Source organism: Rhodnius prolixus, unplaced genomic scaffold (genome assembly GCF_049639745.1).
Source record: "Rhodnius prolixus isolate KJV_2025 unplaced genomic scaffold, Rpr scaffold_2, whole genome shotgun sequence".
NCBI classification, from domain to species: Eukaryota; Metazoa; Arthropoda; class Insecta; order Hemiptera; family Reduviidae; genus Rhodnius; species Rhodnius prolixus.
Window position 1 is genome coordinate 21,765,602 of NW_027411592.1, and position 25,126 is coordinate 21,790,727.

A 25,126-nucleotide genomic window follows, 5' to 3' on the forward strand; every position below is an offset into this window, starting at 1 on the left:
GTCATCCAAATTATCAACGAAAACTATAAACTAATCATGAAAATAGAAAGCAGAACCAGAATAATAAAATATTTTTTGAAATCTTAACTAATAAAATATCAGGAAGGATTGTAGATATATTAATATTTTATTTATTTATTTTTTAAACTTTATTAATAATTTGTAGTATCAGTTTTGGATACTTGACCTAATTTTTTTTGCTAAGCTTAATTTTTGTGCAAGAGATATTTTCCTTCTTTTTTATTTATTCTTGGCAACAGCTGGCCCAACCTAGCAGCCCTTCACTTTGTTTTTATATGAAGGGCACCTTGTTTATACTTACCCTTTATTTGGTAAAAAATTACTACTTGAAAACAAAGTTTCTAGTCACAAACATTCCGTCTGTTACTATTTACATTTTATTATTAAAACATTTGTTTTGATATTTTTTCTAAAACTAATAATTTAGAAGACACAATTAAAAAAACAAAAACTTTTACCAAAATCATGAAAAATTTGTTCAATCTAACTTAAATCTTACAAATGAAATGGAAGATTAAGCTCTTATTCTCACAGAGAACCAAACACTTTATTTGTAAATATAGCTAAATTCTTTTCGATCCTTTGTCCAAAACCATCCATCCAATAGACATAATTACTCACAAATTCAAATTCAGTAAACTTCACTATCTATTACTAAATATAGAGATAATTAGAACAGAAAACGTTTTTTAAATCTAAATACAAACCTTCTAACTCCAAACGCCTGCAGACACTACAGTCAAAAATCCTACGGAAAATCCTGAATGCTCCTTACTACATTTCTAACCTTACAATACACACCGACCTTCACATCCCTTTCGTCACTGACCTAATAAAGTCTCGCTACCGTAAATTTCACAGCCTCCTAGCTCTCCATCCTAATCCTCTTGTGCAACAACTCTACTCTCTAAACCTTCCAGACAATCCTCCTCGTCGACTGAAGCGAAAATGGCCTAGAGATCTGTTATGATTAAATCATTGTGAAGGAGTTTCGCCAGTGGGTGATTGCTCCAACCATGACTTTTCAAGAGAACTGAACCAATAAGATCAGATTTACTTGGTGCAACAATTGTTGCAGTTGTAAATATAAAAATAAAGTGGAATAAAAAAAAATACAAACATGTAAAATAAAATTTGACAAAAAAAAAGAAGAAGTTTTACAAACTTTCTATCTTTGCTGCAAAACTATTGAAGCTAAACATTTGAGATAAAAGGTGTTTTGCAACGTTACACTTGAGTGCTTGTTCTGAATACCAACCTTCTTATCTGTGTATCTTAGCAAGGCTCAACTTCTGCGTAACTTCTTGCTCACACTTTGGCCAAACGAGTTTAGAATGTGCTAACATTATTATCCGTTATCCTTATGATCAATTGTACTTTTTGTCTTATTTTGTTTCAAAGTAGAACTGTATTCAATTTTTTGATCTTAAACTAGGGCCCAAACGAAATGGAAGATTAAGCCCTTACTCTTTTCAGAGAAAATAAATCCTCTGTGATCCTCAAGGGTTTTTTTTATAGATTAATTGAAAACATTTCAAATGCTTTGTAAACTAAATAGCGATTAGATAATATTAGATAGTTTACTGGCTAAATTTGATTGTTAAAAAGAGGATTGTGTTTAGTTCACAGAGTGCATTGTAGAGTGCATCCTGCTCTCCAGGAGTCCATTTAGTGCTGCTATCTTGGCCATCTTCAAATTCACAGCACTGCTTACAACACAGCAAAAGCAGTAGTTAAACATAATTTCATGAAATAAATTTCAGATAACTCTTTCGACTTTTCTAAATAACTAAGATTTCATATTTACATAAGCTTCACTTCAATTATTTCAATTCACCATTTCAAATGAGAAGTTTCAAAAAATTGATACAATTGAGCCATTAATTTTGAAAGTGGCCTAACTCCATTTATCTTCAAATTGAGATATTTAAGGGTTTGCGTTTCAATGATTTTAAAAATATACGTACAGGATACAAATGAGTCATACCGCTTAAGTGTATCTAAGGGTGTTAAATTTATAGTTCCTATTAAAATAGTGGCAATTATTAAGTGAATAATATGCGTTTTCTTATCAAGAACGGAGTTGGGCCACTTTCAAAATTAACATCCAGATTCATTAAAAAATTTGAAGGTGCCCAAGTCCATTCAACATAATTTAAGATGCTTCAAATTGAAAAAAACCATACTTAATTTATTTTACATATCTTTAAAACACTTTAATTTATGCGATTCAAAACATTTTTTAAATACAAAACATAAACATTTTATTACAAAACAATTTACTATTCAACTACATTTTGTGTGTGTGAAAAGGATTTGAAGAAATCATGATGTTCCGGTGGTATATATCGTAATAGGTCAACTATTTTTGTTTTAGACAGTGTTATATTAAAACCAAAACATTCCTGCTAATTACTTTTGAGAAAGCAGTGATAAAATGAAAATCAGTTTAGAAGAACTGTCATCAGAAGTAGTTAAGGCTTAAGTCTTACTTCTAAAGTACTTTGTAAATCCTCCTTTAATTGGGTTGTAATATCGATGTTAATTAATTTCGCTGTAGAAATGGAGAACAGTGATATTTTAAAAGATCTCTGAGAGTAATTTATAAAACTTAGAACTGATAAAAGTTTTTCTGATATGAAAAGGCATTAATTCAATTTTTACATTCTCTTATTCTTGTAAGATTATTTGATCTTTTCGCATAAATTTTCATTTTTGAGGGGGTTTTCTCCTGAAATTGCCTTTTTGAATTGCACTAAGTTCAAAAATGTGCGAGTTGGAATTAAGTCTTTGTCACGCAAACACCCACAATCTCCTCTCGCCTCTCCTGTGTGATCTGCACTTCCAAGGACGAACATTGCAGGAATTTCGAATTTAATATATTTTTTTTTTTAGAGCACCCCTTCCAAAAAGCATCGTGCTAACATTTTTTTTTAGCGAAGATTGCTAAAGACTAACACATAAATTAAACATTTTTTTTTGTCCGAGTCTAAGCAACCAATTGAACGTAACGCTGGGTCGTAGGTCTAATATTTTTCTGACTGAATCAGCAAAAATACAAAAAAGATTTTAATTATTTGATATCGGTGATGTCAACATCATGCCATTCGTTTGCAAGTCACAGATAAGAAGTAATTAATACAAAATTTACTTAAATTGTGTTTTTAGAAGAGAACGATTTATTCTGATATTTCAATAATAATAACAAATCAAACTTTTGCAGTTTTTTCACTTAATTCTAGTTTGAACAAATTGATAAAATTTCAAACAGGTACCGAAGTTTTTCTTTTATAAATCTATAATAATAGAAAATGGAGGCCGGAGAAGTGTTCCCCCTAATGATTTGTTAGTGTAATTTTGCTGAGTTTTGAAATCTCGACCAATCTTGTTCTTCTCCTCCACTTTATCCACCCAATACATTACTGGAGCTTGCGCTTATCTGTGAACCATCCAGCAACGTTTAAAGCATTATTCGTCCACAAATCCCGTTATTGGTAAAAGCGTCATCTTCTTTAAAACTATCCAGGGCTTTTACTTCAATAAAGAAGCTGTTAAAAATAATGAGTAACTTTACCTGTCCACGGACATCCTACACAGAACTTTGACAGAATTTTCTTGGAATAGGATAATATTAAACTCATGGAGGGAGCCCTTCAAGAAATAATGATGTTTTGCCCATTCCTAGGGCTTTTTCTTCTACTTCTTCTTCTTCTTCTTTTTGTAGAAAGGAACCACCTGTAACAAATCAAATTTGGAAAATATAGGACAAAGTTTCAATTAATGAATTTGAAGGTACTTACTGTTTTCTCTTGTAGTCAAGGAAGAGACAAAAATTGAAATAATTAATCTAATTTTTTCTAATCATCTGTTGAGTGGATTTCATTTTAAAATACTAAACGCTACATTTTCGAATGAGCTTCTATTAGAATCTCTTATAGGACGCAATGTGGATTTCAATAATTATGTGTTAATACATTATATATTCTACCCATCACTCTGGAACTTTGAATACATAACTCTCAGTAATTTCCATTATAAGGTTCTATTTCCCTTGATTTAAACTAAAAGATTCCTCTTTATTATGCTCGGTTAAGATGCTGTCTCGATCGCTAGCTAGATTTACGGTACCATGAGTGCAGTATTATTAGCCTACGTTTATCATAATCAGCTATAATTATTTTCATCCTAATAAATACGTTATACAACTTATCTATTCGCAGCTGTATATAAATTCTACTAAATAGAGTGCTCTACAACTAATAATTTTATTTATTATTATTATTATTTTATAAATTTATTTGTTAAGTTAGACCAGCGCTAGCTACACTATCAGTAACAATGACAATAACTGAGACCACTACAAACTCACTAATTGAGCGGAGAAGTTGCCCAGTGATAACACTCCAGGATTTAGGTACCCTCTTCAGAAGAGAGAATATCACGAGACCACTGGCGTTTTAATCGTCTGGGAGGATGATCTGGAAGGTGATGAGGTGATAAATGGCAGACAAGAGGATTGGTGGAATGTGAGTGCAAGTTCTGATGAAAGTTTCTGTAGCGAGTTCGAGCTACCTGAATTACAAACGGAATTTCTGTGTAGATGGTTAGATTTGAATCATGGAGCGTTAACGATAGTGCGAAGAATTTTAGACTGAAGAGATTGAATTCATTGAAGATTGGAGCGTTTAGTAGAACCCCACAGTTCAATAACGTACGTCCAGGCAGGTTTTAGTATAGAATTGTAAATCAGTCGTTTGCCATTAAGTGAAAGATTAGATCGTTAGTCTAGTAGTCTTTTAAGTAGTCGATAACGCCTGTTAACTTCAGTTCGTTTAAGTCGTGTGTTCGGGTTCCCAAGTCAGTCTTTTGTCTAAATAAATTTTAAATTATCGTTTAAGAACTGAATCATCCGATCACTGTTCTTTGGATTATACATATTTAAGGACTTCAGCTCACTAAATTTCAAGTCCAATATCACACACATCGTTGTAAACTATCTCCATTTTCAGTTTTTACAGTTGCTTTATCCTGAACATAAAAGCTCCGCTACCTTCACTATTGCTATCACATTTAAATGCCTCAAGATCATTATCGCATCATCCGATCTCGCATTCTCCAACCTTTTATAACATACATGTTATCGTTTAAATAGTGACAGTGCTGTCATTATTTGGAATACTTTCCCTCCACGAACTTCCTTCCACGAGATTTTTGTTGATTTCAAATTCCAGAATCAAATCTTTTTTCTTATATTTATACTCTTGAGTTGGCTCCATTTCCTCAACCATGTGTTCATGTACTATACCCAAACTTCAAGCCTCCATTCAAAATTAAAGCTTAAATTAAATTAATCCCTCTTAGCAACAAAGAGGATGTAAATCGTGCCTCTTTGCAGGTATTTGAAGCAGTGGATTGTTGTATAGTATAATCTCTGCCGCACTGGTGGTTGTAAGGTTAATGATCTTCAACTTGTGTGGGGTGGTGCTCTCAGAGGGGGTGCCTTAATATTTCAAGGAGGCACCAAGTGAAGAAAAAACAACTATTCATTACCAAAAATTGTATCATTACCAAACTAATTATCATACTATAAAAAATGAAAAACCAGAATCATGAAACACTTCTGAATTAAAATTAGATAAACGTAAAGCAATTTATTTTTAGAATCACTTTCATTGAATAACTACTATTTCCTTACGAACGCTTAAAGCGTTGAAAAACATATCCTTCAATTTAATTACATTAAACTATAACCGTGAAGGTAAACTACTTAGTTATTATTGGCTCCCTAGAACTTATCCATAAGATGGTATTGGAAATAAACATATTTAGTACTCTTTATATGTTTAATCGAGATCCTTATTTTGTTTTTAAGGCAGCTACTGCTGTCAATCCGATTTCTTGCAGATGAGACTTTGGAGGTGGCCAAAGTATACTATCAATTGTCATTTGAACTCATTTCCTTAATCTTTTCTTTTCTTTTCTAATGGACAGACTATCAGGAACGTATTTAAGTCTTTACAAGTCTTCTTTTTTCACTTTAGTCCATTTACAACCAAAGCAACAGTTCGGAACGACCAAGAAATTACCAATTATTAGAAAGATATTATTAGTAGTGTGTGACCTCAAAAAATGGGTGGGTGAAGACAAAATCATAATTAGAACACAGTTCCGATAGTTGAGGGAAGGATTTCACTCAAACTTTGTACATTGTGAGGATAATTCGAGTTATCATCGGTAGCCACGATAGCCAAGCGGTTAGAAGCGAGACTTGCAAAGCTAATACATATTGTGTTACTGAGTTCGATTCCCGGTCTAAAGCCTTGGATTTTATTTAATGGTTAATATGAGAACTTTGTCGTAAATTATGTTTGCTAGTCGCCTCAGTCCATGACACCTAACTGGTAATTGGACGTAAAGCCTGCCTGAAAAAATATGCACTCTTTACTTTACTTTTTTAATTCGTCTTATCGTGCCCAAACTTAACTTTCAACTTTTAACTTTTCTACTTAAGATAGGAAAATTTAAAGTTGTATTAAATACAGAAACATAAGTTCGTTTGTTTTCTTGTCTTTACATAAATATCTTGAACATCTTTTTCTGAATGTGCAGGGCCGCAATAAACATTTATAGAAAAAAGGATGTCACCCACTGTTGCTAGGAAAAGTAGAAGGAGATTTCAGGCTCGATAGAAAATTAGAATGCTCCTGATTTCCCGATCTGTTAATCTCGAAAGAGTGAAAGGAAACAAATATCCGAGAATGAGTAAAAGAAATCATTTTAAAGTTAACAGCAGGATTCAAAAACCATAATGCGCCCAACTATCTAAAATTAACTGATGGAAATGAACTAAATACTTAAGAGATACAACTAATTTTGTGCAGTAAGCACCTAAAAAAGAAATAACCTAAATTATGTATCTTCCATTTAAACTCACAATTACTCCCAGGTATTACCTTGTAATAATTAGTTTTTTCTCCTGCTGTTGAATGTAGATGAAGACTAAATTGAAACAAATGAAAGGAATAAGTTCTCAAACAATAACTTTTTGTCAGGATCCCTTTCGTGTTTCAGCTGAGGCTTTCTATCCTTCTGAAATCCACTCCCTTCCCTCCCAAAACATTACGCTCCTCGGAGAACTTCAACTAAGCCAGAGCGCGGAGGATTTAATGTCAGTCTTCTCACTCCCCAGAGCTCTTTTAAGAATTCATTCTCTACTTCTCTAATTATAATTAATTCTCCTTTGTTTCCTGTTTTCACCAGGATGTACTAAACCTTCTGCTACTTCTTGCAAAGGATTCTTCTTCTTCTTCTCCCTGCAGTGAACTGTAACAAAGACTTATCTGCCCTGTTCTCCCGACCTTATCAGAAATGCCTTTCACAAGAACCAGTTATTCTTCTTATTTAAACAGATAGGTGAAACTCAAAATATATTGTGCCTTCACTGACTTCTGTTTGTTATTTCTTGCAAGAATTACAAAATTACTTATCATTTCTTCTACACAGGTTTTAGTAATCAACTTCGTTAATAATAAATAATTTCTTTACAAAGAGAAGCCATTTTACTTTATTTATTTTGTTATTGTTATTTTTTTGTATCGCATATTGGATAAGGGCAGTCAAATAAATAAGCAAAAAACTATAATTATTTTAACATTATAATGTTAAAACCAATTTTAAATAATGAAATTTTTCATTGTTTTCATAATTTGTATAAAAAATCAAATATACAGTTGTGAATTTGTTTAAGTCGTAATCTTGAAAAATTTACACAATTTCGCAATTTTCTCAGCAACGGGTCTAACGATATGTTTTACTCTCGTAACGCTGCGTTCAACATAAATAATCTGGTGTTAAAATCTTATATAAGATTCTTGATAAAGAGAAAAGGGTTTTTTAATGGGAGCTCCTTAACATCTACGAGGGTCGTTTGAAAAGTCCGTGCAAAAATAAAAACTACTTAATTTTTGGGGGTAAACCTTTTTTATTTTTCAACATAGTCTCCTTTTAGGCTTATACACTTCGTCCAACGCTGCTCTAGTTTGTTGATCCCTTCCGAATAATAGGATTTGTCCAAGTCTGAAAAATAGCCATTCGTTTCTGCAATCACCTCCTCGTTTGAATAAAATCTTTTTCCCGCCAGCCATTTCTTCATATTGGGGAACAAATAGTAGTCCGAGGGAGCCAAGTCTGGAGAATAGGGGGGATGTGAAACGAGTTGGAACCCTATTTCCATTAATTTTGCAACCACAACTGCTGAGGTGTGAGCTGGTGCGTTGTCGTGAGGGAAAAGGACTTTTTTGTGGGCCAATCGTGGGCGTTTTTCTTGCAGCTCGGTTTTCAAACGGTCCAATAACGATGAATAGTATGCACCTGTAATAGTTTTACCCTTTTCCAGATAGTCGATGAGGATTATTCCTTGCGAATCCCAAAGACAGTCGCCATAATCTTTCCGGCCGAAGGAACGGTCTTCGCCTTTTTTGGCGCAGATTCCCCCTTGGTAACCCATTGTTTAGATTGTTCTTTGGTCTCAGGAGTGTAGTGATGTATCCATGTTTCATCCACAGTGACGAAACGACGCTTAAAGTCCTGCGGATTCTTCTGGAACAGCTGCAAACCGTCCTTGCAACACTTCACACCATTTCGTTTTTGGTCAAGCGTGAGCAATCGCGGCACCCATCTTGCGGATAGCTTTGTCATGTCCAAATGTTGATGGAAAATATTATGTACCCGTTCATTCGAGATGCCCTCAGCACTAGCAATCTCACGCACCTTCACTCTTCTGTCATCCATCACCATATCATGGATTTTATCAATGATTTCTGAAGTAGTAACCTCAACAGGGCGTCCAGAACGTTCAGCGTCACTTGTGCCCATATGGCCACTCCGAAAATTTTGATATAAACTGTTCTAATCGAAGGTGCAGAGTCACCATAATGTTTATCAAGCTTCTCTTTAGTCTCCTGAGGCGTTTTGCCTTTCATAAAGTAGTGTTTAATCAACAAACGAAATTCTTTTTCGTCCATTTTTTGAAAATCACTCGACATCCTCGATTCAAACGAATGCCAAACACAAAGAAATAGACCGATCTGGCTGAAACTTGGTGTGTGTTCTTCCAAGAGATGCTACTAACTAAACATAACCTCGATACGCGCCAGTGGTGCTATCTCTCTGACTTTGCACGGACTTTTCAAACGACCCTCGTAATTACCTCATTCTCGCTAGTATAATATAAGTGGTACAATGTACTAAAATGGAACATTAGAGGAACTCTAGATATCCACACTCCTAGATCTGCTCTAATATGAATTTCCTGGAAAAATGTATCAAGTGCCCTAACAATGACATTCATACACTTCCTGGTCCAAAGTAATGCCAGAGGAGCGTAGTTTCTAGATTAGTATCTGGTGAGGGTAATCCCTATACTAGTGTCTTCTAAAGGAAGCCCTCTAATCTGCGTTTGGCAAGGTTAACGTCAAAATAGTGTCAGAAGTGGGTAACTCACTAGTAAGACCACAATGATGGACAGAACGTGCCAGCAAAAAAATCACTATAGTGGATGTGAGATTGGAGTAAACTTGATTGGTAACTACGTTGTCCGATTCTGCAATGTAGTTTCTTTCACACTTTGTCTATATTTATAAATTGTGTCGAATTTATCTCTGTTTTTCCTGACACTACGAGTGGTTTTTTACAAAATGTTCTGTGTTCCTGTCAATGTCCACTGTCTTTCAGAGTTATGAATCTGGCAATAAGTCATTAGGCAATAAATAATTATAAACATAATAACAGTTAGATGGAAACTCCTAAATAAAATAAAATTACGTTTTTTAATAAACTAAAAATGTTATATCGTATGTTGACAAGTCTGCTTTTCAGAAATTAGGGGACATTTCTAAGTATGGAAAAGTAGGACTCTTTCTACGGTAGTTACGTGTATTGCGACTGCATTTATGCAGATCATCGTAAATAAGGATTTAAGTAGATAAACTCCGAAAAGCAAAAACAATCATAAAACAAGTGTGTATTCAAAACCACATCCTGTGAAATCACTTCCAGAATGCTATCACACCATAAAAGCCATGTCGGGCTTGACATATCTTTAACATCTACTCGAGCTACATTTACTCTATATACATTTTTCCACACCTTAAAACTTTCCGACTGATGCCTAAATTGTACATTAATTCCACAATTTGTGATGATTACAACTGCTCTTAATTAATTAGCAAAGACTGTCACTCTGCACTTTGTTTTAGTTTAGGTTAAGTGCAATGAATTGGTGGAAAGGAAAAAACAAAATTACCGCAGCATCTATACTTCCGAAATCCCATTTACACATCGGTTATCAAGTAACCCCCTAACGATCCAATCGTAGAATGTCTCTGTTTTAAAATAAATAATGATATATAAAATCGGTGGAAAGAAAAATACATTATTGGCTCTTCAATATGATTAATAATCTTTATCACCTTCTGTATTTTGTTCACCACCGTCGTCTTTAGTAATGTAATCAACATGTTCAATGAAATGTAAAACATTCGGTGGCACTTCACCATTATCATCTCGTAGTGTAAATAAAAATTGTATTGTCAGATACAAATCATCATGTTTAAGTGCCTTTGGACCATTCGCAGCAACATTAGCTATCATGACGACAGCTTCGCTTAAGCCTTCCGCTAGATTGCTATCACGTAATGGCATTATACTTTCTGTCCAATTAGTGTAACTGAATTCAGTTAATAAACGACAAGTAGACATAGTACGTTCTAATTCTTTAGTAACACCAGGACCAGCTTTTGCTATTGCATCTTCAGGATTGAAGCTGTACCCATATGCTGTTGCTAACTGCAAAATAAAATGACAACTAAAAGTAATAATTAATTTAATTAACAACTTATATTTTCCAATTATTTTCTACTATATTGATAATCTTATTTGCAACAACACACAATTATATTTATTGTTACGGTGAATTAGTTTGTGTGAGAAAAGACTCACCAAGACATATTGTTTGCCATGTACTATAAATACCAAATTAGGGGTGGGTAAATTAGTGGTTATGAAGCTAGTATTTGAAAGTGAGAGATCCTCGACTTCGAATCGCGAGGGTAGCTAGTTTAGAAAAGAAGTTAACATTGAAGTACAACACCTATCTATTAGTAGTTAGAGTCAAGCTCCACCCGAAAAATAAGCGATTAAGTAGCTTTGCTTTACTTTAAATGCGCAATTAAAAGACTTTTAAAGAGACCGAACTAAGGGTGAGTTCTTTTCGGCATTGTTACTTCGGAAACTAGCATGTTAGCTGGTCGACAGTAATATTAAGCTGCTATAATTTGAAAGCAACATTTAACTGCTTCAACAAGCAGCAGTGTATGAAAGCAACATTTAACTGCTTCAACAAGCAGCAGTGTTTGAGAGCAACATTTAACTGCTTCAACAAGCAGCAGTGTTTGAAAACAACATTTAACTGCTTCAACAAGCAGCAGTGTTTGAAAGCAACATTTAACTGCTTCAACAAGCAGCAGTTTATTTATTTTTTTTAATGAAATACATTAAGACATTATTAAAGGGTTACTAACTGTAAATTTCATCATAAAGCTATCCTAATAAGAAATGAGGAAAATATCTGATTTCTTCATTGACTAACAAAACTGGTAGGTACTTTTTAAAGCCATCCCATCAGCTGTGTTACGTGTAATTTGAAAAATAGTTTTGTTTTTTAAATTTAAGAGGCTTAAACATCTGAGACCTTTGGACGAGTGTTCTCGTTACAAACAACTCTGTCCATCACCGGTGCATTGAGGTGTAAGAAGCGCCCTAGAAACAGAAAAACTAAGGGCCGGCTGCTGGATTTGAACCCGACATCTCTGAGTAGAAATCCTATATGCTGACCACTCAGCAAATACCCTGCATTATTATTATTAATTTTTAATTAGACATCTAATCATGTGTCGATTAATCCCTTAATTCAAGAAACACGGACAATCAAAACAAGAATAAATTTAGTATTTAATAATGTATACATTCAAACTTATCTTTCCACTAAAAGATAACTAGTGAAGAAACCACATCATAAGGTTAATGAGCTTATCTTCAATTCTTTTACAGCAGAATGCTCTAGTTATAACAGCATTAAGATAATACTAACATCATTTTCTTTGTAGTAGTACACTGGATAATTTATTTGTTTGGTACGCACAACGGAACCTTCAAAAACGCTTCGCCTCGGTGCCATGTATGTGTCTTCTTCTGTGACATTATCTTCTTTAGCTTTAGCTTTAGCCATTTTATTTATTTATTTTTTATTTATTATTGTTCTTGATTAACTTGTGGACATGTGCAATTTATTATTGTTTTGTTTCTATAGCAATGATCAGAAATGAAGTTTTAGCAATGGTAGTTTTACTGCCTAAAAATGATTTTGTTGATGGAAGTCATTTTAAAATTTTTTGAATGTTTGCAAATAACTTGAGGAATCAATCAATCAATTTACTAATTTCTTGAAACTAAGTTTAAGACTTCCTTATCCAGGCTTTTAGAGTTCCGTTCACTTTGTTTATAATATGGTTACATTATTTTAAGAAAATCTGGTATGAAAATTCGCATGATTTTCTCTTACTGCTGAAACTGTCAAGGTTCTGTCTTGACCATTTTTCAGACTACGAAATTATGTTGCTTTTGCTGGCAGAATGAGTGGTCCTTAGTGACGAACAATAAGCTTAGGAAGATCAAAACTGATCGTCATAGCTTGGTATTCTTCATCGCGGGATAACCGCAGCGAAGAGGTAATAGTCACTCGCCTAAGGATCGGCCATACCCGGTTGACCCACGGTTACCTCTTGTGTCAGAAGAGCCCTCCCACATGCAGTTCAAGTAATGAACCCTTGACAGTACGTCATGTACTAGTGGAGTGTTCAGGATATGATCAATGTAGACACCGCCACAGTATTCAGGACTCACTTGAAGAAGCCTTGGCAAATGACCCGAATATAGTAGATAATATAATAAAGTTTTTAAAAGAAATTAAATTATTTGATAATATATAGGAAAGGAAATGAATATATAGAAAACATGTAAATAAATGAGTTTTAAAATGTATATATAACTATAGATAATTGTATATAGGTATGGATGTAATTTATAGTGTAAATGAATCTTAACTTTAAGTATATAGCTTTAAGAATGGGGTTCGTAAGTGTGGTTGTGTTAGCAAAAGATTGTAAATGAAGTTGGCATATGCACCGCCACAGAACAGCAGAGGGCATAGTAACCAACAGGTTCATTGCCTTAAAAAAAAAAAGAAGTACAGTTTACTAAATTAGATAATAATACTAATGATATTAATGGTGGTAGAATAGGAGGCACCAATCAACATGAAGGAGTTACACGTGAAAACCAGAAGATTGTCTCTAAAATTCTAATTTAAGATGTTATAAAAAGAGAAATGAAGATAATTTATAAAAGGCGCTATTGACTACAGGCAGTCGATGCGCCAGTAGATGATAATAATAATAATAATAATAATAATAATAATAAAGAAAAAGGTCAGAGGAATGGAGACTGAACTTTTGAGGATTAATGGAACGGAGGTCCCGGATTCGAATCCATCTGACAGCCCTCAGTTTCCCTTTTTACTGCACCTTTGCAGTACATTGCCTGGATATGTTGATCAGGTTGTATGTAGCGATCGAAGAACTCTGTCCAGAGACAGAATATCCGGTCTTTACGAAGCACAAAAAAAAATTGTGATATAAATGATGAGAAGGTATTACCGACATGACCGAAGATTAACTAACCAGTAATAATTCTAAATTTGCGGAATCAAAATTTGCTCCTCCAAAGTGAGATAGTATGAATATTCATAAGAGAAAACCGCAAATAAAAGAGAATCATTAGAAGGCTCCATGCACCATTTCCCTCAGATATTAAAGTGCCTTAATTTAAAAAAAATAAAAAATACTTTTCCCAAAATTCGGTGCTAAAAGGAAGCTAACTAACCGAAAATAGTGAAACACTTATACGATTTGGGTTCCATTACCATACACGTTCACCCAACGGACTCATCGCTTTCTATTGGAATTCTTTTTTTGAAAACTGAATTTAAGGACTGGATTTAGTGCAAACATTTTGTAGGCAACAACGACGACATTGTGATAAAAATAATGATATGAAAACAAATAATAATAATATTGAAACAAATAATAATGTAACTACAAATTATAATAATGAAATTTATTTTAAAGCACTTAAAAGAAGTCTACCAAATATAATTATGAAATTGCTGAGTTGTAAAATTATTCTGTTGAGAGTTATTCGAGGTCATTAGAAATGAATTTGAACAAGTACGATATTTATTATACATAAAAGCTGTAAGGCAAACTATCTCAGTATACATACTATACATATTTAAAAAATTGCGGTTCGAGCCTTAATTTCAGATGTGTGCTGACCACACTGTTCAATGTGCATTAGAGACACGTACGTTTCATGTCTGATTAAGTTTGAAATATTTCAGTAAGAAGATTTTTTACAAAGATAAGTATTTGTTGATACCCTAAATGGAAAAATTGGAATAAATTAAAATCAGTTTTATCTCTGCAAATGAGGACAGATGCTCGCATTTATACTTTTTTATATTATGAGCATTCTCCCCTTACTTCAAGAGCTAATATTTCTTTTAATATGATTACTATTATGCTTGCCAAATTAGCTGCTTAACTGCTTTCAAGACAGGTAACAAAGAGAAAAGAAGATTGTGGTAGAATATCCTTTGCAGGCTCGAACCAATCAGCGTACCAAGCTTCTTTATTGTATCCATAAATATTACCGCACTTTTGTTCATTTCTACATTTTGTTTTTCTGTACTAAGTGAACGGAGGTTTTATAGAAGTTTAGTTTTATTTATTCTTTAATTCTTCCGTTAAAATCTATAATTTTAGAGGAAATAAAGATTCATTAATTAATTTTATTAGGTGTATTTTGATTTGTCAATTTACAGTTCTACAGATGGACCAATGAGGATTGTTTTGTTTTTAATTTGTTTTCTCCTTATTAACTGCTAACTGGAGGCTGAATTAAACTCTATTAGGTGACTAAAAACTCCGTCCACGAAACCTAATTGGTAGTTGGACGTTAAGCTCCACCTAAATAGGCGATTACTTTACTATTAAACTCTCTATATTATTAAATGGCATGTTTGCAAGAAATTTCAAGTTAGCAACTTAGACTTCTGTAAAAATGTCTTGTGAGTATACAAATCACTAACATGTTTGCTGCTAACAAAATTAATTTAATACAAAATTAATGTTTGGAAATAGTAATATTACAAGTAATGAAACAAATAGAATCAGCGTGTGGTGAAATTGAAGTCAATTGAAAAGTAAAAGTTCTGGTTTTATTGCCATTAGGTATAATAAGTGCCAAGACAGTTAAAATGTGCACATGCTATAGCAGTTTTGAAGTTGCTGAGAAACTTTAGGCGTTACTTAGAGAAACATGAACTTATGGTGCCCACATGTAACCACCCACCCATTTAAGTGTCGGTCGTTTAATTGTATTCTACTTTTTCTTAACAAGTTATTTTTATGTCAAAATTTATAACTTTACCTTCAACATTTGTAAGTTATAAGTACTGTTTGCCTTGTTTTACTTTACACCAAAATACAATATAAAGTTAATGCCATATTTATTACTAAAGATCTCTTTTCAACTTTTTGAAACCAAATACTAAGTTGAAATTAGATGTTAACTCCATTTCGAAATTGTTATTGTTAAATGTTTTCATTGCCTATGGGTCCAACTTACCCTACAATACTAGTGAAAACTTTTTTGTGTCTTTTTTAAAGATGCTCAACGTGTAAGGTCCTTTGCACCTGGCAATGTTTCTTAGTGAAACTACACTAGTTTTACTGTAAAGGAGCGTTTATAGCATGTACTGGCCTGAAAATCCATCATATACCAATATCTTAAATTAACTCTTAACGAATGAGGAATAGTTCCCTATATTTCACAAAAGAGTAAAACAAATTATTTAAACTGCGTTCACTCTAAAACACTCAGTTTAATAAAAAAACAGACTCATGCATCTAAATACTTTCATCCAAATAAATACAATCACACACATTAAATCATACCTATCGTACCACGTTCACTCACTCTAAATTTACTTACACTAATTGCAATTTGTGATGGGAGTATTTGATATTGCTCGCATCACATTAATAACCTAATCTAAGATAAATAATAACTCCTTACATAGTTATTTACACAACATTCATACGACCATTCACTAATGAAAACTGTTTTGTTTCAAAAAATTCTTTAACAAGGAAAGTTGTCTGATGAAAAAAAATAGTATTTTTATTTTTATCTGCAAGTTTTTACTACTTCTTGTCAAGTATTGCATTCAGCCTACGATTCGAGCCTCGTCACCCCGCCGCTAGATGGCAAGGGTATTCAGTTTGAGTAGTGGCCATCACCCTTTAAGGAAATATATAACCGAGCAGCAGGTTGCCACGCTATGTGTTTAAGTTTACAATCTAGAACTGAAGTGCTGTATACCTTTTATATTGTTATCTATTCTTGTATACTTAAAGTGTGTTTAATAAATCGTTACTTTAATGTTTCGTGTCCATTGTTAACACTGAGCATCTGCCCTTAGCCTACTTTTTCATTTATCACTTCTTGACCGGTTCCGGATTTACATCAGTTTGGTGTACAAAATTGGGCTTCAAAAAATTTCTAAACACACTGTACTTGTCAATTTCTAACAACTAATTCGTTTCAACAGAGTTTCCTGCCTTGTCCGCTTTATTCTAATAGACGATAGTATAATATACTAGAATAATTATAGTATAACTCCTGGTGGAATCAGGAAATAATTAAAAGAATAGAACGATGAAATCTTACAAATTAAATGAAACAGAAAAAAAAATATGGAGAAACACCTATTTTCAGAGATTTTGGACTTTAATATGTTATGAACTTTAACTTTTGAACACTTACCTATTTTCTCGAATATTTTAACAATTTCACCAAATTGAAGATATGTAGAAATAATTCAAAATTTAATTAATATTAAACTCTTTAACTACCTATTCATTCATCTTTAATTCAATCCTTGTGCTAACGCCCTGAAGGATGTATTTTATACTTTAATTTCACGACCATTGCTAGTTTTTTTTATCTTTGAGCTTTTGATTCTATGTATATAGCTTTATGTAATTTCTAATTTAATGAATTTTCTGTAGATCCTACTTAAGTAGCACCATTTGGTGTATTGCACAATGTGGCTCATGAACTTCTTAATTTCTGGGCGTCTCCTTCCTAAGATGCATTTTGGCAAGTAATTTGCTTAATAGTTAATCCATCCCTGTTTAGTGACCTATGGTTACCCATTGAATATATGTCAGAGTCAAAACTAGGTAATTTAAAAGACACCCTACCTCTACAGAGAATATAAGGAAAACGAATACAGCCAATTTTTTTAAACTTATGGTTAGAGAACACAGTTGTAATAACGCAAATATTTAAGTATAGAAAATGATCAGTTGCTTCTAGATGTTCCAAAAAATATGCAGTTTATTATAAGAAATGTCACTAACTTTCGATAGAAGAAGGTTTGGTTCTATATACTGTAGGACTTTCTCCAAATATTGTTCCAATTACTTTTCTAAAGTGCTTCAATCTATAATTTCAATCATATCCTTGTTTTTAAATAAGTCAGTAAGGAGGTGCGAGTTCAGTAGGTGACTTTGTCGGTGACGGTTGTGTTCACTAGCTCTCTAGTTCTTTAACGATTTTCAGTGGTTTTTGCTGTTCTTTCTTTTTGAATTTTTTACTACTGCTTGTTCATAACTTTGTGTGGCTTAGGTGAGTGAATTTAAAAAAGGAAACTCAAAGAAACATATTAAAAAAAGTGAAAATCTATTTGATTTTTTAGTTCTAATTGTTACACAGAGTGCAGCGTGGTAGTCATGGATAGTAAGCGAACAGATGAGACGGGTGGAGCAAAAGGTAAACATGAAACAGAATCTAGTAGGGCCGACCAGAGTGGTGGGGAGTCCGTTATACTCAATGCTATTTTAGCTCGTTTTGACAATCTATCTACTGAAGTCAAAAATATTTCTAAAAACGTCTCTACCTGTAACAATGAAATTAAAAAGGCAGTAAATTTCATGAAAAATAATCTCAAAAAATTTAATACGGAAATAACTCAATTAAAGCTCACTAATAAAAAATTGAATGACGAAGTTGCAGATCTAAAATCCCAGATAGAAGTAATAAATCATCAGAGTTATAATAATACTGTGAAAATATCTAATATCCCCCAAACAGAAAATGAATCCCTTTCTGAAATTATTCAGAAAATGTGATGTTATTGGGTATGAATTCTCAGTGCAGAAATTAGATTCTCTTTATCGTAGGCAAAGTAGAAAGATTGGCCTACCATCTATAATTGTTTTGAGATTTTTAAGACGTTTGGATAAACTAGAATTTTTGCAACTTAAAAAATCTAAAGGGGATATATTTACTTCGGACTTAGGAATGGAAGGCGAACGTCGACCTATTTACATCTCTGAATTTATGTCTCCTTTCAATTCTAAACTATTTTGGGAAGCAAAACAATTGAAAATGAAAAACCTGATACAATTTGTGTGGTTTCGAAATGGAAGAGTGTTAATAAAGAAGTGCGCTTCATCCCCAACAGAGATAATTAGTAAAATGGACGACCTTAAAATTTTTCAACTTTCTAATAAAAATCAAACCTCTCAACTTTTTGATGAGGACGACTCATCTGATGAATCTGAATTGGACCAAACTCATTCCATACTTCAACCAAACCAGCGTAACATAAATAAGAAAAGGAAATTAATTCAGAAGAAGAAAGTTTTTCCTTTTTCAACCGGCTCTCTTGAGGATTTTTTCGCCCCAGAAGTGCGTCAAATACCTGTTAGTGGTATCTCGAAACATCTTAATTATAACAACCGTCCTCCAAATTTCAGATCTATGTTTTGGAATATTAATGGTATGTCTAATTTTTATTTACTTGATAAACGTCAACTTGCATTTTTTTCTAATTTAGATTTTATATTTCTAAGTGAGTCTTGGCTAACCTCTAAACCTAGTTTTGAGTATTTATCTTGTTTTGATAATTTTGAAGTAGTTTTTTTGTAAGTGCAATTGGAAGTAAAACTGTGGGTCGCCCTAGTTCTGGTATATTAGCTCTGATCAGTGATAAGTATAAATTTGAAATTATTTCTGAATCTCCTTTTTGGTTGTTTATTCATGTGTTTACTTCTCTCTCTGAGTTTGTAATCGGCAACGTTTATTTTAGGCCCGATGATAACATTAAAAATACAATTGACAATTTTAACTTGGTCGTATCAGAAATTCTCTATAACTTTGGTCATAATGTAATTTATATCGGAGGTGATTTCAATTGCCGAATCGGAGGAAAAGGAAACGATTATATTCATTTGTTTGAGGGCACATTTCTTGATAATTGTCGCACTTCAATGGACACAACAGTAAATTTTAGAGATGATTATCTGCTGGATTTTATGGAGTCTCACGGATTTTATGTTTTGAACGCACGCACAAAAAATGATAAACCTAGCAATTACGATACACCTACGTTGGGCATAATGGTCAAAGTGTAGTCGATCTAATTTGGAGTAACTATTATGGTCTAAATTTTACAATTAATATGGAGGTGCTTGATTCTTTTCTGGTGTCTGACCATTTTCCAATTTTGTTATCATTCGGCCTTGAATTAAGAAACAATAATACAATAAGAAAAAATTATTCGGCTAGAGAATTCTCACAACCTATTAAGAAATTTATTTGGGATGATGTAAATAAATATTCTTATAAAGAACTGTTCACTAATATTGAGTATGAACATAATTTATCTATAGAGGAATTAAATGACATTTTTTTCTCAAATTTAAATAATGTAGCCAAGCAATTAAATATGTTGTCTTTTGTTGCCTTAAATGAAAACAATTTTAAAAAAAGTCAACCAACCATGGTTCAATAAGATTTGTCAAAGTGCTAAAAAAGAAATGCAACAAGCCTACAAAATGGATAAAAATGATAAACTTTGATTATTTCAAAAACTTTATGAATTTAAAAAGGGAATTCAAGGTTAGAGTTAGGAGGGAAAAGCTAAATTACTATAACGATTTAAACACTAAATTGAACAATGTTTGTAATCCTAAGGAGTTTTGGGAAGTTGTAAAGAAATATAAAAAGGGCAGTCGTACTGATGCTGGTATAATTGGTGTGCATGTATGGAACGAATACCTCAGGAAATCCTACCCTATTGCTATACCCTCTTCTATCACTCTATTTGATACTTTTCATCCGTTCTTTGATGTTTCTTTTTCTAACAATGAAATCAGATCGGCAGTTAATAAGTTAAAATTAGCTAAAGCACCTGGCCCCGATTCGATACCTAACGAATTCTATAAACATTTATCTGATAATGGCTTACGCATTTTACGCGATATATTCAATAAAATTCTTGTTAGTGAATCAATTCCTCCTTCTTGGGTTAAATCAGAGATGTTCATGATATTTAAAAAAGGGGATCCCTGTCAGACAGAAAATTACAGAGGCATATGAACTGTATAATGAAGCTGTTTACCCAACTTCTTAGTACCCGTCTAGCAAACTGGACAGAATACGGAAACCCCCTAAATGAAAATCAAAGCGGATTTCGTGGGGCGCGAGGATGTATAGATAATTTGTTTATTCTCTCTTCTATCATTAGTAGCCACATTGTAAAAGACAAAAGGAAAATCTATGCAACATTTGTAGACTTACGGAAGGCCTTTGATTCGGTAGTTCATTCATTACTTTGGCATAAATTGTATTCATACGGTATTAGCAGAAAATTTATTAAAATAATCGAAGACATGTACAATAAGGCTACTACGAAAATCTGTATTTCCTGTCACTATACAGAGGAATTTCACGTATCTAGGGGTGTTCTCCAGGGTGACTCAATTTCGCCGCTCTTTTTTGCAATATTTCTTGATGATCTTGAGAATCACTTTATACACAACAATTGTAATACTGTAGCTATAGATCATAAAGTGGGTATCGCCACGTTATTATATGCCGATGATGACGTTCTGCTTTCAAATACCTCAGGAGAAGCTCAAAAAAAATTAAGAGTCTTAGAAGATTACTGCTATTTGAATCAATTGACAGTTAATATTACAAAAACAAAAGTAATTATATTTAAGAAAAGTCAGGGCAGGTCCGCTAAGGAGGTTTTATATTATAAGAATGAGCCATTGGAAACAGTTAGCTCTATGAGATACTTGGGAATAATTGTCTCCAATTCTGGTTTGTACAGTCTCGCCACTAAAGATAGGATTTCTAAAGCAATCACTGCATCCAGCGCTGTGCGAGGTATTTTGCCGAAAGGTTATTCCGATTCGTGGGCCGCTAAGATCCACTTGTTTGAGAGCATGGTCCGTTCGGTCTTGCTATATGCCAGCGAAATATGGGCACTGAGATATCTGGATGATATAGAAATAGTTCAAACAAAATTTTTTAAATCCATAATGTTATGGCCACATTGTACACCCGGTTATTTGGTTAGGCTGGAAACGGTACAAAGAAATCTAAAATTACACGTTTTCAAAATGGCGGTAAAATGGTGGCTAAAACTGATGAACATGCCAGAAAACAGATATCCTAAGATTTGTTTTAATAAACTCTTGCAGTTGGACTCTCAGCAGTCCAATATTGCCAAATTTAACTGGGCGACACAACTAAAAACAATTTTACATAATTTAGGCTTCTATTCTACATGGTTGGAACAGGATCCTATTATTTTAAAGAAGACCATGGGTCAAATAATAGAAAAGTACAAACTGTCCTTATTTCAGGTCGATTATGAAAGGATGCAAAATTCCAGTTACTCGACAATATATAAACTTCTGTACTTCTCCGCCCTTATACCTCTCATTAAATGTACCCTTCAATAAAAGCAGAGAGTTAGTTCTTCCTTTTTGCTAACATTTTATATAAATAAGAATAAACACGTCATAGGAGAGGAAGAGATGTGTGTCCTGTGTTACAAGGAAAAAGAAACATTAAAGCACATTTTCTTAAACTGCCCTTTTTATAAATTCTATAGGAATAGTTATTTATTTAACAAGTGTGGAAAGTAGTACTTTTCCTCACGCGAGGCAGGGTTTGCACGCACGAGCGAGCGAAGCGATGCGAGTGCAAGTGCAAATTGCCGAGTGTGAGGAAAATACTTTACACTAGAGTTAAATATTATATTTTTTCTGCAACCATTTATTAACTAATAAAATTAAAAATTTCATTTTTACAGTCTACAAAAAGTAATTTATTTATTATAAACATTTATAGTTATATTACAATTATTTACATTACTTACGTATTTACATTACTTATTACATTTTCTGCTGTTTCTTTTATTGATGGAGGAGTGTTTTCTAAACAGGCATCACTAGAATCCATTTTAAATTTCTATAAGGTAACACTATAACCTTTTTAACTGTTATAATTAAAAATATCTAATTATTTATTAAAGTATTATTTTTATTTCTATATTCCTTTCAATTTTTATTTTATTGTTTAATATTCGTTTTTTAATTATTTAAATAAAATAAATTTAAATAAGCTTATTAGAGTTTTACAGAAAATATTTATGTTAATAACAAAACTTCTTATATCAAGGAAGCACAATAAAGTTTTTCCACTCACTTGTGCGGAAAGTGACACTAATGGGAATTTCCCCCCACTAGTGTGGGAAGTTGGGCATTACACAGCTGATTTTAATTGAGTAATGAGAACTTCCCTACATGGTTGCAGAAAAAAAATATTTGAGTTTATATAAAGATTTATATGTGGCCTCTGTATTAAATATAAATAATTACGATCACTTAGAAAACATATTTCAGTTTTTCAACAATGCGTTAAAATTGAGGAAATTTTTAATAAATGATTAATTTTACTGCAGTTAAAAAAAATGTTTGTTTCGTTCGAAAGATCGTTTTCTTTTTCTGTTCCATTGAATTGTAAATTTACTTTCATATATGTTTGTATAAGAGTATTGTACTTTAACCTACCTTTATCAAATCTGTCATGCCGAACTCGGCTGTTATGTACATGCATGTACTCAACATTTTCAATAAATTATTATTATTATTACTTTTCTAAAGTGCTGTGACCATCATTGGACAGCTTCATTTCTTGAGGCCTGATGTAATAGTCACGAAGAGAATATTTTAAAGTTAGAAAAGTGGAAAGCAAGTTAGGTAGTAGGTCCAAACCTGAAGAAATCTCAGTAAACACCTTTGGAACATACTCTTTCAACTATGTATAGAGGTGTTTGTTGTTTAGTAAGTAAAAAATAATGAAGAAAACTAACAAAATTAGACAAGTTATGTCACATATGTATAATGAAAATAATTTTCTAAATAATTCCCACACTGAATGTGTGTAGTTGTACGGACTTAAAACATAAATTAAATATTGAAAAAATTGTAGAGAATAATGAACAGAGTAGCATTCAACAGAGTAGAACATAAAATATATTAAATGTTTCGATTTACTGTGAGACGTCTAAATTATTACTATAAACACAAATTTAATACAATTTATGAATAAGCTTAAAAACAATTTATAGGAATGTTACTCCTGGGTAAGTGGGTTATTAAAGAATCCATTTAAAACGTGAAGGGATTCCAAGGGAGGATAACGAATTATAATTAGTGTAACGTTATGCAAATATTCCATTTTCATTTAGCAATTACAATATGGATCTTTTCTTCACTAAATATACAGAAGTAACTTGAATATAGTAAAACTGCAGGCTAGGTTACCTACCAGATTAGTTACCTAAATATCGAGCTATAACTGTAGCACCAAATGGTAAAATGTTTTATTATTACTTCTGAATCTTCGTAAAGGCAATATTCATTAAATTTAATAACTAGAGTGAAGCATTTAGAATAGTCCTCTATTATATTGTTGCGAGGATTTGTCTTTCAAATAGTTACAAAATTTCTAACATAAATAATTTTTAATACAACTTGTTATTTCATCAGAAAGATTTCATTTTAAACGGAAACTTATTAAAATATTTTCTCATATTTTGTGTAATAGAATTTTGTGTAGATTTTCAATGCAAACAACCATTTTGAGATCCTCTGAGATATGAAAAAATGTTTACTAATTGATGAGTGTTTGTTTGTGGTGAGTACGAGTCAAAAACTGGAAATCACAGCAAGTTCAAACACCAAGAAATGCGTCAATAAGTCTGCTAAGGGAAATTACACTTTACTGACTCGTATTTCCAACATGTACTAAGGATGGTCTAAGGAGCTTCAGCAGTGGGAATGGTACAATAAGTGTGGAGAATTTGCAAAACTTTGGTCATTACTATCCTATTAATACATATGTTACTGGAAAAACTGGAAATATGTCTTTTTCTTATTTTTCAACACATATTTCACACTTGAGTATTTTTTTGTTTTTATCTATTAATTTGAAAACAACTGTCCAAGAGATAAGGAGTTTGTCCAAGGATAAGGTTTCTGATTTTGTTTATGTTGTTTTAGATTTGTTTTTATCTAATCATTAGTACTTCGTACATTGTTATCACTCTTTTGACCAACTCCTTCGTAAAAAAAAACTTATTTGTTGACAAAAATAAATAACAGGAGTAAAGAAAAAATCAGTGGAGGTCTTGGGAAAAAATTTTATAATGTAGTGTAGTATGCCAGAATCTACAAAGAAATCAACCAAATCTGGTATGCGTTCTGTATCAAATATAGATTTGTAGATTGGTTAAAAGCTATGAAGGAATAATTTTTTGAATGGATTAGAATATTTAGTGAACAGCCCCGGAATTGGGTGTCTTTTTAGACCATTGCGAATAATTATCGTTGAAATCACCCCTGAACATAAAACGGGAGCCCTGTAATTTGGAATGAATGAAATTGTTTGTGATAATATATGGTTCTGGATACTGCAGGTTGCCCTGTAAGTGAAGGAAAGTAAGAGTGCTGTATTAGGTTAGGTCGATAGGAATAAATGTAAGGTACGACCTTAA

At 32.7% G+C, this 25,126-nt stretch overlaps 2 protein-coding genes across 13 annotated transcripts in view; one reads left to right on the forward strand and one right to left on the reverse strand.

The window, feature by feature from the left end:
• Rdl (Resistant to dieldrin) overlaps positions 1-25,126 on the forward strand; it is a 183,222-nt gene that overhangs the window by 115,144 nt on the left and 42,952 nt on the right. The window lies entirely within an intron of this gene.
• On the reverse strand, positions 2,323-12,380 carry LOC141449270 (uncharacterized). Of its 3 annotated transcripts, XR_012455425.1 has the most exons (4): positions 12,170-12,380; positions 10,491-10,866; positions 3,596-3,756; positions 2,324-3,460 (listed from the first exon to the last, which is right to left on the reverse strand). XR_012455425.1 is itself a non-coding variant. In XM_074118520.1 (3 exons), the coding sequence occupies exons 1-3, from the start codon at positions 12,305-12,307 to the stop codon at positions 3,659-3,661; spliced, it is 612 nt and encodes a 203-aa protein (XP_073974621.1). In that variant the 5' UTR covers positions 12,308-12,380; the 3' UTR covers positions 2,323-3,658. The 3 variants fall into 3 exon arrangements, 2 of the variants coding, with proteins under 2 accessions (XP_073974621.1, XP_073974622.1); XM_074118520.1 differs by having other exon boundaries at positions 2,323-3,756; XM_074118521.1 differs by lacking the exons at positions 2,324-3,460; positions 3,596-3,756 and adding an exon at positions 7,575-7,845.

Coding starts and splice junctions, on each gene's coding strand:
- LOC141449270 (XM_074118520.1), bottom strand. CDS start 12,307: ATGGCTAAAGCTAAAGCTAAAGAAGATAATGTCACAGAAGAAGACACA. Junction 10,867..12,169: donor ACTACTACAAAGAAAATGAT/GTTAGTATTATC, acceptor TTTATTTTGCAG/TTAGCAACAGCATATGGGTA. Junction 3,757..10,490: donor TGGTGAACAAAATACAGAAG/GTGATAAAGATT, acceptor GATTTGTTACAG/GTGGTTCCTTTCTACAAAAA.